At 38.8% G+C, this 17,508-nt stretch overlaps 1 protein-coding gene across 1 annotated transcript in view; it reads left to right on the forward strand.

The window, feature by feature from the left end:
- Xrn1 (5'-3' exoribonuclease 1) overlaps positions 1-17,508 on the forward strand; it is a 98,348-nt gene that overhangs the window by 34,154 nt on the left and 46,686 nt on the right. Inside the window, exons 17-23 of the mRNA XM_051140745.1 lie at positions 741-861; positions 1,748-1,846; positions 5,729-5,832; positions 10,385-10,516; positions 11,691-11,853; positions 14,259-14,372; positions 17,182-17,280. Of these exons, the coding sequence (XP_050996702.1) occupies positions 741-861; positions 1,748-1,846; positions 5,729-5,832; positions 10,385-10,516; positions 11,691-11,853; positions 14,259-14,372; positions 17,182-17,280 (832 nt within the window). The remainder of the gene's footprint in view (positions 1-740; positions 862-1,747; positions 1,847-5,728; positions 5,833-10,384; positions 10,517-11,690; positions 11,854-14,258; positions 14,373-17,181; positions 17,281-17,508) is intronic.

The raw sequence follows: 17,508 nt of genomic DNA on the forward strand, positions 1-17,508 counted from the left end.
ACTCAGGTCCTCAAGCTTGGGGGTCAAGCATTTGACTGCCTGAGCCCCTCAGTTTTTTGAAAAAATAGATTATATGTAGGTTGTTTTAAAGTAGTGGGATTAAAAACCTTTACTTAATAATCTATAGGCCTAGTAGTATCTAGACTAAAAACAACAGAGAAGCTGGATTTCTCTGCATTTTTGTTTGTTTGCTTCACTGTAGTTTTTTTTTTTTTTTTTCATATTTAGAATTTGGGGGGTTCTTTACGTGTGTGTGTGTGTGTGTGTGTGTGTGTGTGTGTGTGTGTGTACATTTAGATGTGTGTATGAGCAAGTATGCTATGAGTATATGGAGATTAACGGACAACTTTTTACCATGTGGACTCTGGGGATTGAACTCAAGATGGCAGGCTTGGTGGCAAGAACATGTACCCACCTCATTAGCTCCTGATTTGTTTGTTTGTTTGGTTGGTTTTGCTTTTTTTTTTTTTTTTTTTTTTTTTTTTTTTTTTTTTTTTTCTGTGACATAGGATTTCATTCTATAGCCCAGAATAGCTTGGAACTCAGAGCCTCACAGGATTGTGATGATAGATATGAACCACTATGCCAGAATTTTCTTTAAAGGAATAATTCTCTTCTAGTGTGTGTGTGTGTGTGTGTGTGTGTGTGTTGTGATTTTGTGAAATAGTCAAGAGAAAGTTGAAAGCTATAATTGTTCATAATGTTTGAATTTTAAATAAATGCTTTGAATTCTTTTCTAGGTATGAAGTAATATCATTAGATGCTTGGCGCGTAGACATGCAGAAGAACAAAACAGCCACGGCTCACAAGAAGGCGCTGTATTTCTGTGGATTCCCTACTTTGAAACACATCAAACATAAAGTCAGTGGCTATTTAATTCAGATTATTTTTTCACTTTACTAAAGCGGGGGGGGGGGGGGGGGGGGCTCCTCTTTTCTGAGGAGAAAGGGAGGGAGAAGATGGTGGGACCAGAAGGAGAGGAGGGAGGGGCCTGCAATAGGGATATAAAGTGAATAAGCATCAGTTAGGGGACCTGACTTCTTACTCTGTGTGCTCTGTCCCCTCCTTGAGACACAGCCTGCTCCTGCTTGTCATTGATTGTCCCATGTTCAAATAATAATAATAATGTGAATAAATAATAACTTTTTTAAAAATCAAGCAAACATCTAGCCAGTGGAGAGCACGTTCTCCACAGTTGTGTGGAGAGCGGGGACTGACTCTGACATGAACTCTGGTGCCCCCCTATTTGACCACTTTCCTTTGGTGGGGAGGCCTGGTGGCACTCAGAGGAAGGGGAAGCAGGCTATCTGGGTGAGACCTGATAGACTGTGATATATAGTGGGGGAGGAGGTCCCCTTCTGTCATAGACCTGGGGGGGGGTGGGAATAGGGTAAAAGAAGGAGAGATGGGGAATAGGAAGATACAAGTGAGGGGACAACAATTAAGATGTCATCTGAATAAATTATTTAAATAAAAAAACAAGAAAAAAACTGTATAGACTAATACTTTTTTTTTTTTTTTAATTAAAAGTTAGCCTAGCCAGACATGGTGGCGCACGCCTTTATTCCCAGCACTCGGGAGGCAGAGGCAGGAGGATCACTGTGAGTTTGAGGCCAGCCTGGTCTACAAAGTGAGTCCAGGACAGCCAAGACTACACAGAGGAACCCTGTCTCAAAAAAATAAAAAAAGTAAAAAACAAAAAACAGCAACAAAGAATTAAAATTAAATTCTCTGAATTATTTTAAAGTTTTTTTTGAAGAAAAGTGGTGTCCAAGTATTCCAGCAGAGTAGTCGTGGTGAGAACATGATGCTGGAAATCTCAGTGAATGCGGAAGCAGAGGAACTTGTAAGTACTTTGTCCATTTTTAGAGTATTTGCCATGCATAATGCTGCTTATCCCTGCCAAGGTGTTCATATGCCATAACTCAGATTCAGCTCTGAAGATAAGGACGAAAACAAGAGCTAGACATCACTGAGAGCCTCATAACTAGCGCCATGAAGGAGATTGGAAGAAGAGGTAAACTCTGCTGCCTAGTGATTAGGGCACACATGTAGCTGGGCAGAGGCCTGAGCTGGGTGCTGGCAGGGACGGAGAGGCATTCTCACTTAAGGAGGTGTTATCAACTTTAAGACAAGTAGTTGTGTGCATTGTCTTATTTTTTTAACCTTCCTGTTTGCCATGTTAGCATTTTTTCTCTTTGAACAATTGTGATCTATTTGAGATGGAGTGGAAACAGTTGACTGACGTGAAGGACTTGTGTTGAGAGGAAGTGGCAGATTAGGGTGAAGGAGAAACTAAGGCAGATTATGGAGGATCTTGAGTACCAGGCCAAGGAATTTGGATTTTTCCCTCCTCTGGCTATTATTTTGACATTTATATCTTTATAAAGAGTAATCTGATAGCAATATTCTAGAGTAAGTTGAAAAGGTTTGTAGTCTTGAGCGCTAAGGACGTAAGTTAAGCAACAGTGGATGGAGGAAGACTGAGAGTAGCTGGACTGAGTGTGCGGGCTCATGAGCCAGAAAGTGACAGTAGTTTGCTGAACAAGATAAAATAGGAAAGGTGGTGGCTTAGATTAACCATGATGGTTTTTTGTTTGTTTGGTTGGTTGGTTGTTTTGTTTTTGTGACAGGGTTTCTCTATGTAGCCCTGGCTGTCCTGGAACTCGCTCTGTAGACCAGGCTGGCCTCGAACTCACAGTGATCCACCTGACTCTGCCTCCCCAAGTGCTGAGATTTCAGGCGTGAGCCACTGTACCTGCTCATGGTGAAATCTTAAGGTGGTTACTAAGACATTTAACTAGGGCTATCCTAGTAACCTTTTTTAACCAGTGTTTCACAAAGATGGAAGCATAGTACTCTCAATTGTTCATTGTGAATAACAGCCTGTATCATATACAGTCAATCTACTGTACACTTAGAAATGTACAGTCTTAGAAAAACTGCACTGTGGTTCAAATGAAGAAAAACAAAAAAGAAAACAAGACAAGACCTCACTTTTAAAGGCTGCTGATGTATAGTTAAGTTCCTCAAGCTAAAAGTTGGTGACAGATATTTTTAGTGTTTCCAACAGAGAACTGATGACTAAGAGCTTGAGATTTAGTTCCCTAAACAAAGTTACACTGAATATTCATGGCCTCAACACTTAAAAAAATATCCACAATTAAGGCTGGAGAGATAGTTCAAATCGTCACTCTTACAGAAGACCTAGATTTTGTTCCCAGCGCCCACAGTGGTGTATGAGTCCAGTTCCAGAGTATCCAGTGCCATTTTGTGGCTTCTGTGGGCACCAGGCACACGTGTGATATATATTCATACATGGAACCAAATCACTCATATACATAAATAAATCTTTTTTAACAAACAAATGTAAGGGAAAAATAGAAACACCCACAATTATAAAGACTGCAAAAGGAACCAGTTAAAGTGACATTGGACACAGAAGTAAAATAGACTGATTCCCAAGTTAAGTGGTGTCACAAAGACTTGGAGCAAAATCTTTATTTTACAAAACTTTGAAGGAAAGTGAAAAATGAAACAGTGTCTGAATTTCATTCCAGTGCATTGGTGAAGGCAGAAAATTGGTTTTTCAAGACAGGGTTTCTCTGTGTAACAGCGCTGGCTGTCCTGGAACTCACTTTATAGTCCAGGCTGACCTCCAACTCACAGAGATCCGCCTGCCTCTACCTCCCAGGTGCTGGGATTAAAGGCGTGCACCACCACTGCTTGGCTTAGAAATTTAATTCTTAAAGATGAAGTGATGGGAAGAGTAGGTGGACAGGAGATAAAGGAGGCAGGCGTGATGTGCTTCACCAAGAAAGCTGTTGGTTGGGCTCAAGAGATGGCCCAGTGGTTAGGAGAGCTTGCTGTTATTGTGAGGGTCAGAGTCCTGTTCCCAGTTTCAGGCTGCTGTAACTCCACCTCCGTGGATCTGGCACCCACTTCTGCCCAGCATGAGCACCTCACATAAATGCACTTAAACATGTGTACACATAAAATAAAAATACACTTGTAGCTACTATATATCTTTAATGCCAGTACTCACAGAGGTAGAGGCAAGTATATCTCTGTGAGTCTGAGTTCCAGGCCAGCCAAAGCTCCATATCAAAACCATCTCCAAATTTTTTTTTCAATTTAACTTTTATCACTGCAAAGAGCTGAAAGCATAACTGTAGGCAGAGTAGAGGAAAATCATCCAGAAAAAAAATTCTATAGAGGAAAGTAGAGCTCTTGGAAAGTCTTTGGGCTTTGTAATGGAAAAGGATTCATATAATAGCAAGACAGCACATGACATAAGGGTGGGTTTCACCTAGCACCTCAGAAAGAATTAATGTGAAACAGAAAGGTGTTTTTTTTTTTTTTTTTTTTTTCAAACTGAAAGCAGGGCTGAGATAAGAAAAAAATTAATACACATAAGGGAAAGAATAATTGCGGGAACCTAGTTCTAATGTTGAATTTGCTTTCTTTGACAACATTGTTTTTCTATAGTTTTAGATGTTGACTTTAAGAAAAGTCTGATTATCAAATAGAATACCAAAATAGCCATCTCTTACTGCTTAAATTTTTTGTTTATTTCTGTTTTGAGACCATATCTAATGTATTCCAGACTGTCCTTAAGTTCCCTAAATAAGTGAGGATGACCTTGAATTCCTAATCCCCTTGCCTCAATTTCCCAAGTTCTAGGATAAAACCCTGTTATATAGTGTGAGGATGACCTTGAATTCCTAATCCCCTTGCCTCAATTTCCCAAGTTCTAGGATAAAACCCTGTTATATAGTAGTGGGGATTGAATTCAGGGCTCTGTGAATGCTAAGAAAGCCAGCCGTCCAGCAGCCCAGCTGGGACTGTGGCTCTATTGCTAGAGTACCTGCCTAGGATGCATAGAGCCCTGGCTTAGATTCCCAGAACTGAATTAAGCTGGACATGGTTAAGGGAGCACGTCTGCAATCTCCACACTTGATAGATGGAAGCAGAAAGACCAGAAAATTCAAGGTAATCTGTGGCTACCGAGTAGGTTCTAGGCCAGCCTAGGCTACATGAGACCTGCCTTGTCATAAACAGCAAACAAAAAATTAAATACAATTTTAAAGAATAATAAGATATATGTTTAAACTTCAGTTCCTATTACAAAGTTGTTCTCTAACCTGTATGTGTAAGTTGAATAGTAGCTTCTTTTTGCACCTGGAATTTGTACTTAAGATATTACTTTATGCAGAATACTTTATAGTATTTCACAGTAACAAGTTTTACGTGTATTATATTTCTTTATCATCAACATTGCAAAGAAGACATCATCCATTCCATTGTTCATAAAGGAAAACATAATTTGGTCAAATTCTGAAAGGAGTAAAACCAAAATTTGAAACTGTGTCACTTGACTTCGAATCTAGATGCTCTTTTTTTATTAACATGCTGCATAGTGAAATGAGATGCTTCTTTTTTTATGAGATATTTCTTAGATTCTGCTTTAAGTATCAACCAAAATGAAAGTAAAGCAGCATTACTACTGTTCTTTTCAGTTTTTGTTATTATCAGAGAAGGAAAAAAGGCAAATATGACTCTAACCAGTAAAATCAGAGTTTTCCTAGTTAGAGGAATTTTATCACATCACTAATGCACCTCAGTCATCTCACAAGTTTAAACTTAAGTGGAACTGGAAAACTTGGCCTCTAAAAAGTTTTCTCTTGCACTTAAACTATGAGTGGACTTTTCTGTTTTTGTTTTTCAGAGTATAGAGAACATAGCTTCATTGGTGCTTGGAAAGTCGGTCTTTGTCAACTGGCCTCATCTTGAAGAAGCCAGAGTTGTGGGTGTATCGGACGGCGAGACTAAGTAAGACACAGCTCACGCTCTCTCTGGCGTATTTGCTTTGTTTTTTGGTAACTTTCATTTAATTTGGGTGATAAAATTATTTTAAGAACATTTATACTCTGGTGAAAAGCTGTTCTCACACTTCTTAAAAGTCAACCACTATTGGCAGTTGCCCCTTAGGATATTTTAAATACATAACACTGTGTTAGGTTTTGGGATTTTTTGTTTGTTTGTTTTGGGGTTTTTTGGAGGGGGGCTTGTTCTTAATAAATATGTTTGAAGTTTTATCACCTAATTCTTTTCTGATTGATAGCCACTGTAATATCTAGCAAATATATTTCTCTTTTTGATAAGAATTAATAACTGCTGAAGGCCAGCTTCAACAGGTCAGATACTGAGGAGGGGCATGTGTGGAATAAATGGTTAATCAATGAGCAGACTTTTCTCTAAAGGAACAAAAGTAATTCTCTGGAGCCAATGGAAATGGTGAGGGAGCAAACTTAACTCTTGCAGGGGCCAGCAAAACACTCTGTGGCTGGTGAAAAGGGAAGAAACACATATACATACTTTACACATTACACGCACACACACCCATACACACTTGGTGGATGAAGCAAGGCTACAACAAGCTCCAACAACCTTACATATATATGTATACACACACACACACACACACACACACACACACACACACACACACACACTTGATGGATGAGCCAAAACTCCTACAATTTTACTTTTCCTCCACAGTTTATATGTCCCAGCAAAATCTTTCAAGCAGTTTAAAAGTTACAGCGTTGTTACATTCTATTTTCCAAGTGAATGATTACAATGAGACATGATGTTTTATGTACTATAGGTAAAAAAACAAATTATTCCCAAGAACCCATGTGAATTTATATCTAAGCAACTTGTTATAGATGAACAAAGTGTAAGCAAACAAGGCTTCTCTTACAGGCAGTTTGCTGTTACAAAGAAAGGGTCACTCATCTTATTATTTATCTTAAAAAGTAATCTTATTAAAAAGTCTTGGCCAGGCGTGGTGGTGCACACCTGTAATCCCAGCTCTCAGGGAGGCAGAGGCGGGTGGCTCTCAGTGAGTTGAAAGCCAGCCTGGTCTATAAAGTGAGTCCAGAACAGCCAAGGATGCACAAAGAGACCCTGTCTTGGGGGGAAAAAAATCTTAAATTTTTATGTATAAAAAAACAATCAATCATTTGTACTTAAAATCTTCAGGATGCACATCTACTCATCAACAATTTTTTTACTAAATCATATCAAGAAAGCAAAGGCAAGCATGGGTGTAAGAAGCTAATTATTCTTTGATCAGCAGCTCAGTTTTGGCGATAGAGGCATGCCAGCTCTTCTTGTTCCGTCTCCGCAAGGACAGCTCTCCGCAGTTGTCGAGAGCGTACCTTTCTGAGTTTTAAATTGTTCCCCAAGATTTTCTCTGTCAAAGCCACTAATAAAAACATTTTAACCTAACTTTATTTAATAGTCTACACCTCTAAGTCCTCCCTGAGGGTGGTGGTTGAATCACTGATCTGCTCTAGCAGCAGTGCTTGGGAAAGATCAATCACTAATATTGCAGGTGCCAGTGACACTGCCCAGTGAGGGGCTGGGAGCCCCTTAGAGCTTTCATACAGCTCTTAGATTATGAGGGAAGTAGTGACCCTGAGGGCACAACAGCATGAAGACCTCAGGGCGCATAGTCCTCGGGGCGGTGTCTCTGAGGCACACCCATCTTGGTTGGGCTAACCGGTGGGCCACATCACGTGAGTTCTAAAGCCATTTGATGCTTTTTTTTTTTCACAGCCACCAACAAAGAACATATGTAACCTTACCTTTTCCATATTCTTCTCAGATGTTATTTCAATAATACACTGATTTGTGTGTGTGTGTGTGTGTGTGTGTGTGTGTGTGTGTGTGAGAGAGAGAGAGAGAGAGAGAGAGAGAGAGAGAGAGAGAAAGGAGTTTGAGTATAAATGTGGGCATGCAGTGGAACTCTGGGGAAAACGTTTGCAAGTCTGTTCTCTCCTTCCGTCATAGATTCTGGGCGTGGTCAAGCCTGTGCAGTGAGGTGCTTCTACCTGCTAAAATAGATAACATTAGCTCTTTAAATAATGAGACAGGACCTTGCTGTGTGGCACTGGCTTATCTGGAACATAGTATATTAGCTTGGCTTGCCTTTTTTTTTTTTTTTTTTTTTTTCATTCATTCGTTTTATGTATGTGTAGGGGTGTTTTGCCTGCAGATATGTGTGCCATATGTATGACTGTTTCCTGTAGAAACCAGAGAGGGTATTAGATGAGGTTGTAATGGTTATTAGCTGTCCTATGAGTGCTGGAAATCTGGAAGAACAGCTAACGCTTTTAAGCACTGAGCCATCTTTCAAGCCTTCCTTTTCTTATATTTTTAAGAAGAATTTTTGAGCCAGGCATGGTGGCGCACGCCTTTAATCCCAGCACTCAGAAGACAGAGACAGAGAGTTCATTGTAAGTTCAAGGCCAGCCTGGTCTACAAAGCAAGTCTGCCTTGGACAAAAAAAAAAAGAGTATTTTTTGCCACTTTATATAAGCTCATACTCTTTTAACAATAAGTAGTTAGTCAGGTCTTTATTAGTCATTTCACACTTTCTTTCATATAATCTTGTCTTCTTTTTTGCTTGCATGTAGCTAAAACTAAGTTTTGTTCAGAGAAATTGGGTCAGAGTCGTATTTTCTAGTTACTACATTTCAAAAAACATCTTTTTATTTTCTTTGTACATAGGATTAGGATTTTAGAAGACCAGTCATTTGTCCAGTCTTTTTTTCCCTTAACCCTGTATACATCTACTAGTTGTGCTGTTTCATAAATGTTATTGATTAAAAAAAAAATAACTACCATTATGATTTTTTACTCTTGTTGGCAGTATTTCTCTGTGAGAAATCTTGATTCCTTTTTGGATCAGTAAAGTTTAGTTCTCTCTTTTTGATGTAGTCCAGGTTGCTAATATTTTCTTTATGGTCTTACTATCTTTTACATTAAGTCAATGACCTAATTTAAATGATTTATGCATAATTTTACAAGTTTAGATTGTGTAATATATTTATGTATGAATCAGTTGCTACATCATTTGTGAAAGATTTATCTTTGCTTTGTTGGATTGCTTTAGTCAAGAGTTACAGCGGCTGGAGAGATGGCTCATCAGTTAAAAGCATGTATGCTCTTACAGAGGACCTGTGTTTGGTTTCCAGCACCAACTCAGCAGCTCACAACCACCCCTAACTCCAGTCCAGGGATACGAAGCCTCTCTGGCCTCTTCAGGCCCTAGGCATGCACTCAGGGCACATACATACATGCAAGCTTTTACACTTTACACATAGAAAATGGAAAAAAAAAACTTTTTTTTTAAGTAATAGAAAAAAGTTACAGCCTAAGACTCTGGATCAGTGTCAGAGCTTCCAGCTACTGTACACAAATCCTGGCATAATAATAACAAACATCTTTTAAAGCTGAGTCTTTTTTTGTGGATGTTTTTCTACTTCTCTAGTATATTTGTATTTATGGACTTATTTTATGCCAATTTCTTGATTACTATAACTGTGTTCCAAGTCTTAATAACATCAAAGTGATTCATTTGAGTTTTCCTCTTAGACTATTTTTTTTCTAAAACCATTAAGAAATGGTTTTAGTTGTTCTCATTTGTTTCCTTTTTAAGAAAGGTGGTTCTGTATCTATTAATATTGAAGGGATTTTATAGAAATTTTATCAAATCTAAAGAACATAATTGCTTACACTCATTATCCCAGTACTTCTGAAATATTGAAGATCTCTACAAATTCAAGACTAGACCAAGCTATGTAAAGTTGAAGGCTAGCATGTACTGCACAGCTATGTAAGGTTGAAGGCTAGCCTGTACTACACAGCTATGTAAGGTTGAAGGCTAGCCTGTACTACACAGCTATGTAAGGTTGAAGGCTAGCCTGTACTGCACAGCTATGTAAGGTTGAAGGCTAGCCTGTACTGCATAGCTGTCCTCTGTCTTGAAAGAGAGATGGGGCAGAGACGTGGAAGGAGGAAGGGAGGAAAACCTTAAAAACAAGAAACAAAAAAAAATGTATACATATAGGTTAATTTGGGAAAATTTGATACTTTTACTAATCCATAAATACAATACCCTCTGTTATTTAAATATTTGATTTGTTAGTATTTTATCTTTTTATTATACAGATGATATATGCATCTTTTTATATTTATACCTAAGTATCTGATCTTTTGTTGAAGTGAGAGAGGGCTTGCTGTCTTGCATAGGCTGGTTTCAAATTCATGGACACAAGACATCCTTTTCCCTCAGGTCCTCAAGTTGCTGGGTATCCAGGGATATACCAACATGCTCAGCAATAGAAATGTCCACACATCTCTATTCTCTACTTTATTAGTATTGTATTCAAGAAAAGGTTTGGGTTTGGGGGTTTTTGGTTTTGCAATTGTACCATGCAAAAATTTTTTACTATGGACACTAATCCTACAAAAACTCTACATTAAAGCAAGTTTGGGCTTGTATAATTTTTACTTTGTTTTCATTCCTAAGGTTTTGCTTGGAAGAACCTCCAGGAACACAGAAGGTTTATTTGGGGAAAACTGCTCCACCATCTAAAGTCGTCCAACTTTCAGATAAAGAACAATCGAACTGGACTAAAGAAATACAAGGAATTTCAGAACAGTAAGTGTCATAGAGACATGGCTCAGAGACTAAAGCACTGGCTTCTCTTAACAGCATTAAGACCCAGCATGATCAGCATCCACCTGGGGCTCTATCCCAGGGCTTCGATGTCCTCTTCTTCTGGTCTCCACAGGCACCAGTCACAAACATGGTACACAGACACAACATAAAGGCAAAATACCCATACACATTAAATGAATACATTAAAAAAAATAATCTAGTTGAGCATGATGGCCTACAACTTTAATTACTACATTCAGGAAGCTGAGGCAGGAGGATTGTGAGACTGATGCATTTACATGCCTAGGAAATGCAGATAAAAAAGTGTATGGGGCTAGGATGTAGCTCAGTAGGTTCAAGGCCTGAACTCAACCCCTAAAGCCATTTAAAAAAAAAAAAAAAGCCAGGCATGTGGTATACACCTTTAATCCCAGTACTCAGGAGGCAGAGGCAGGAGGATCACTGTGAGTTCGAGGACAGCCAAGGCTACACAGAGAGACCCCATCTCGGGGGGTGGGGGGTGCGGAAGATTGGAGTGCAAATTTTAATTGAAAGCCAAAAGAATCAGTAAGGAAAAGGTAGCTATTTATGAAAATTTTGTAGCACCTATAAGTGAAACAAATGAGCCTTTGCAATGAGTAGCATACTTAAAATACTCCTCTGTTGAGTTCCATGGTGCCTTTTTACACTTTCTTTCACATTTAAAAATTGTATTATGTATAATTTTTTTGTGTGTCTAGCCTTCCTTGAATGTGAAGTTCTGGAGTTTTTACAGACTGATTTCTCACTTAGTCACAGACAATGAGAAATGGTCCACAGACTAAAATCAATACTATGAAAGGCTTTATCATTGCAACCCCTTTGGGAGCCAAATAGCCCTTTACAGGGGTCACCTATGACCATTGGAAAACACAGGCATTTACATTACAATTCATAAGATAGAAAAATTACAGTTATGAAGTAGCAATGAAAATACATAAGGAATTGTATTAAAGGGTCACAGTATTATGAAGGCTGACAACCACTATTTTACAGGGTGTTGAGAACTGCTGTGCCCTCATTTGCAGTGTATATAGGTAATTGATATTGATTGTAAGTAATTGGTTTATTAATGAGTATCACCTGGACTGCATGCATACTTCTACATATATATCTTCCTGTACCCTTCCTTTAGATATCTAAGAAGAAAAGGAATAATAATAAATGAAACATCTGCTGTTGTGTATGCTCAATTGCTCACAGGTCGTAAATATCAAATCAGTCAAAATGGTGAAGTTCATCTAGAAAAACAGTGGTCAAAACAAACTCTTCCATTTGTTTATCAAACTATTGTTAAGGTAAGGTTCCCCCAAATCTCAATTTTCTCTTATTGTACACTGTTACACATTGTATTAAAAACAAAAAATCCTTCCAGCAAGGTCTGATGCACAGGACTGTAATCCCAGCTACTTGGAGGTTGAGGTAGAACGATTACAGGTTCAAGGTCTATCTAAGCCAAATAGCGAGTTCAAGGCCAGCCTAGGCAGCTGGGCAACTTAGCAAAAATGTGTCTCAAAAGAAAAAATTTTAAAGTACTAGAGATACAGCTCAGTGGAGTATTCACCTAGCATTCATAAAGTCCTAGGTGTTTGAAGAATCAGTATCACAAAAAAAGAAAAACAAAGGGAAAAGATATCACAATAATTAATATTTATTTACAAATAGAATAGTAATTTAGCAATGTGTAATAAGGTACTTAACATAATTCAAAAAATATATTATTTGGGGGCTTCTCAAATGACTCAGCAGGTCAGAGTGCTTGCAGCCAGGTCTGATGACCTGAGTTCTATCTCCAGAAGAGCCACACTTGAGGACCCGAGTCCAGTCCTGCAGCCCTGTGGCAGGAGAAGCAGCTCCTACAAGTGTCCCCTCACTCACACATTCACTAAATAAGTGGTTTGTTCGTGTGGTTTGGGGGGGGGCGGTTAATTTGTCAGTATTATTCTGTATAAGGACTATTCCGTGCTCTCTCAGCGTGGTACAGGTAGGGAACATGGTTTTGATTTTGTGTTACAGTTTTGTTGTTGTTGTTCATTTGGTTGATTGATTGGTTGGCTTTTGCTTTTCTTTCAATTATGTAGTTCTGGCTGTCCTGGAACTCACTGTATAGAACAGGCTGGCCATGAGTCCAACAGAGATCCCCCTGTCTGTGCTTCCTGAGTATGAGATTACTGATATGTACCACCATGTCTGGCCAATTTTGTGGTAGTTCTTATTTTTATTTTTTAATTTATTTTTATTTTTGGTAGTTTTTAAGAACTTACTTTCTAGAATAAATTTTTTTAGAACATGCACCCTTTATTCTTAACATGTTGACTTTTTTTTTTTTTTAAATCCTTCAAAAATATTGGCCTTAGCTGTAATCCTAGCACTTGGGAAATTGAAGCCAGAAGATTGTGTATTTAGACCATCATGGGCAACATATCAATATCCTTTCTTTTAAAAATTTTTTTCTTTTTCCAGGAATAAACTAATGAATAGTAAAGGCTTTGCCTTTGTTTGCATAGTCTCCAATAATGTAAGGAGGCAGTAGGTACTCTTTAGTCAAGGCTTGGTGTTTCACAGCCTCAGTCACCTGCATTCAACCAATGTCTAAAAATATTACCTGGGAAGTAGTATCTCAGCACCAGCTTAGCTGTGACAGTATCATGGTGCATGGTAACATTTATGTTAGTCACTACATGACTCCAAAGAGCAAGGGTGGTGTTACTGGCAATTACAATATACTCCTTTTAAATGAAAAGATGAGATTTTTTCTTCTTCATATGCTGAGGGTGGTCCGATTACAGATGGTAAGGATGACTATTTAGCTATGAAAGTCAAGGGCAGTACTGGTTTTGCTATTGTACTGCACTTCAAGCTTGGAGCATACACCTCTATTCCTAACTTCTTAGTCATTCACCACATTTCATCCTGGCGGTGTTGTATTGTCACATCATCACATGAAGGGAGAAGGTGAATAAGATGCAAGACACTTTGAAGAGAAGAGACCACATTCACAGTCTTCTATTACTGTTATCTTTCACTGTTACCTAATGTATAAAGTAAACTCTGTATAAAAAAGTATTTATAGAGCCAGATGTGGTGACGCACGCCTTTAATCCCAGCACTCATGAAGTAGAGGCAGGTGGATCACTGTGAGTTCGAGGCCAGCCTGGTCTACAAAGTGAGTCCAGGACAGCCAAGGCTACACAGAGAGACCTTGTCTCAAAAAATTAAAAAAAAAAAAAAAAGGTATAAGTTTTGGTACTGACTGTGGTTTCAGACATACATAGCATGGAAGGTACTTGAAATCTAACCCTACCCCATGCATAAATAATGCTATATGTACTAACCCTGTAGTCTGGAAAATAAGTTATAGTTAGTAATTAAGAGCACAGGTTGCCTGAGGTAGCTTTTTCGCTATGTGACCTTGGACAGGATTCCCCCCTTTCACGTCAGTCTTCCTAAAGTGAGGTCAGTGGTAAATGTCTGCCCCAATGATTGTGTAGGAAGCAGATGAACTCGATAAAGCTGTGACGCTCCTAGAAGAGGACATGATAAATAGCAAGTCAGGCTGTCTCAGATCTGGGTGTTATTGTATAGAAATCTTCATATTTGACATTTGCAGACAAACAGATCTGATCCCGTGAGGGAAGAAATGGTATGTGGGCTACAGGAACACTAGCTATGGTGATTGACTTTTATATTTCATTTTATATAGGACATCCGAGCTTTTGACTCTCGTTTCTCCAATATCAAAACATTGGATGATTTGTTTCCTCCCAGAAGTATGGTCTTTATGCTGGGAAGTCCTTATTATGGCTGCACTGGAGAAGTTAGTTTCAATTTTTTTATTAACTTTTTCTTTCTTTTATGTTAATATAGTTATTCATCTTAAGTGTAAAATAAAATGTAATGCGAAAAGGGAAACGTAAGAAAGAGATCACTCATGTAATTGAAGAACACATACTGATAAGCGGGTGATCAGGAGGTGGGAAAAGAACTCAAAATCTTGTGTGTTGTAATACTCTTTTTTTCTTGGGTTATATCTGAAGCAATTATAAAATTGTCTCATGTAGATTTCAGGTACAAGGCTAATGAGTTTTTAAGTATACTGTTATTTTTAATAATTCATACACAAAAAGTGCATACAGGCACGGAATAGGAGGAAATAAGCGTCTATGGGGTACAGATGTGAGGTACTGTTAGGGATTCTGAAGCATATATACACGTATAGGCACATGTTTGTGTGTATATACATGCATATTTTTCTGGCTCTGATTTTCAAAAGAATAAGAAGCAGACACTCAGGGAGCATTGAAGACACATAGTGCCCAGGCCTTGACCTCGAAGACAACAGTCTCCCACTAGAGCATCTGACTGTAGGTCTGGAGCCTGTAAGACAGAAAATGAGCTGGATACACCTGATGCCAGAAAGTAAGAAATACTCGGAAGAATGCAAGGCCGTGTCAGTCAGCGTAGGAAGAAGGGGGAGGGCTCCTACTGGCCAAGTCTTTTTTTTTTTTTTTTTTTTTAAGATTTATTTATTTATTATTATTGTATACTGTGCTCTGCCTGCATGTATGCTGCCTGCCGGAAGAGATCATTAGATCACATTATAGATGGTTGTGAGCCACTATGTGGTTGCTGGGAATTGAACTCAGGACCTCTAGAAGAGCAGTCAGTGCTCTTAACCTCTGAGCCATCTCTCCAGCCCCCAAGTCTTACTAGTTTAAGTAACAGAATAATTTAGTACAGTGATGAATTAGAAATTACTGAGGGAAAACAAGAATTCATCATTGCATAGTAATAATAAAAAGGAAAAATGATGCTGGGTGCAATGGCACACACCTATAATCCCAGCACTCTGGGATGCAGAGGCAGGCGAATCTCTGTGAGTTCGAGGCCAGGCTGTTCTACAGAGCTAGTTCCAAGACAGCCAAAGCTACATAGACAAACCCTGTCTCGGGAAAAAAAAAAAAAGAAGAAGAAAGAAAGAAAGAAAGAAAAAAGACAGTGTCTTTTCATAGACTGTTGATTAGTTACAAGGAAAACAAAAACTAATTGTACAGTAAGAAGCTGAGCAGCATATTGACAGTACGATCACTTAGTAACAGTCAGGAATTGATTGGTGTTTTGTACTTCCAGATATGATGCCCTAATGCAGACACATCACATATAGGGACATCCTGGCAGATGATAACCTCACTACACAGTGAGGAACTTTAAGGGAAAGAGTGTTTGCCTAGCACACTAGTTCAATCTCCACTATTACACAAGAAGGAGAAAGGCAGAGTGAAAAGAGAGGAATAAATTTAAGGTGCACAGCAAGAAATGGTCTGGACATAGTCTAGATTATAGGACGTTCAATATACAGCTAGGAGCTGGGAACATAACAAAATCCTTTTTCAAAAAGGACAAATAGTGGGTGTGAATGTGCCTACAATCTTGGCATTTAGGAGGCTGAGGCAGGAGGATGAGTTTGAAGCCTGCCTGGGCTACATAGCATTACCCTGCCTCAAAAGCAAGAAGACAGACAACTGGGTTCAATATCTGATGCCAGCTTGGAGAGTGGGGGGAAAGAATTCTACATAGAACGTTGTTAGGAAGCTGGGCGTGGTGGTGCATGCCTTTAATCCCAGCACTCCCTATCCAGATCTAGCCAATGGACAGAACGTTCTCCACAGTTGAGTGGAGAGCGGGGACTGATTTTCACACGAACTCTGGTGCCCCATATTTGACCATGTCCCCTTGATGGGGAGGCCCAGTGGCACTCAGAGGAAGGATAACAGGCTATCAAGAAGAGACCTAATACCCTATGAGCATATATAGGGAGTGGAGGTCCCCCTCAGTCACAGTCATAGGGGAGAGGAGTAGGGGGAAAGCAGGAGGGAGGGAGGAACGGGAGGATACAAGGGATGGGATAACAACTGAGATGTAATATGAATAAATTAATAAATAAAAAAGTAAAAAATAAAATCCCAGCACTCAAGAGGCAGAGGCAGGATGATCTCTGTGAGTTGGAGGACAGCCAGGGCTACAAAGAGAAACTCTGTCTCCAAAACACAAACAACAACAAAAAATATATACACTAAAATACTTAGAGATAAAGGGCATGATGTCTATTAGGTGTCCTCAGAGCACTGAGAAGAACTGGGGATTGTAGTGCATGCTTATAACCCCAGCACTCAGGGAGCTGAAGCAGGGGGTTACCAAGTTTGAGACCAGCCTAGACAACACAATGAGTTCAAAGCTAACCTGGAAATGCATACTGAAACTCTTTTCCAAAATACTAGTAGAAACTGTTGTTGTTGTTGCACATATGTAAATATGCAGGTAGTATACAAATGTTAAAGATACATTCTTTATGGTATTAAGAGTGAATGAATCTAGGCAAATGTTTTCAAATATTAGTTGCAACATTTTGGTAGCTTGAAGTTATCTACAAGTAAGTTAATGTTTATATGTGATTAATATCTACTAAAGCAAATATGAAATGACTCACTCTTGCAATATTTTAAAATCTTGCTATAAATTACAAGAAAAGTTCCACTGTCTAATTTTAGAAGAGTAAAATGCAAATAAGGAGAAAAGTAAAGGAATGTAACGAAAGAGAGTAAACAGTGTTATTACCCCACCACCAGGTTCAGGATTCAAGTGACGTGATTACAGAAGGTAGGATTCGTGTGGTTTTCAGCATCCCATGGGAACCAAATCTTGATCCTTTAATACAGAACCAGCATGTAAGTACAATAGTTGGTATTAACTTTTTTAATGCTAGGATTTTTTTTCTACCTCAAAATTAATTTCAGTATTTTAAGAATATAAGTATAAGGGCAATCTCCAGTACCCACAGATAAAAACTGGGCTTAAGTGGCACATGCTATAATGCCAGTACTGGAAGACAGGTCTGTGGAGCTAGCTTGCCCGCCACCAGGTGAGCCTGGTTGATGAATGCCAGGCTTAATGAG

The sequence above is a fragment of the Acomys russatus genome, chromosome 32, assembly GCF_903995435.1.
Source record: "Acomys russatus chromosome 32, mAcoRus1.1, whole genome shotgun sequence".
NCBI lineage: Eukaryota > Metazoa > Chordata > Mammalia > Rodentia > Muridae > Acomys > Acomys russatus.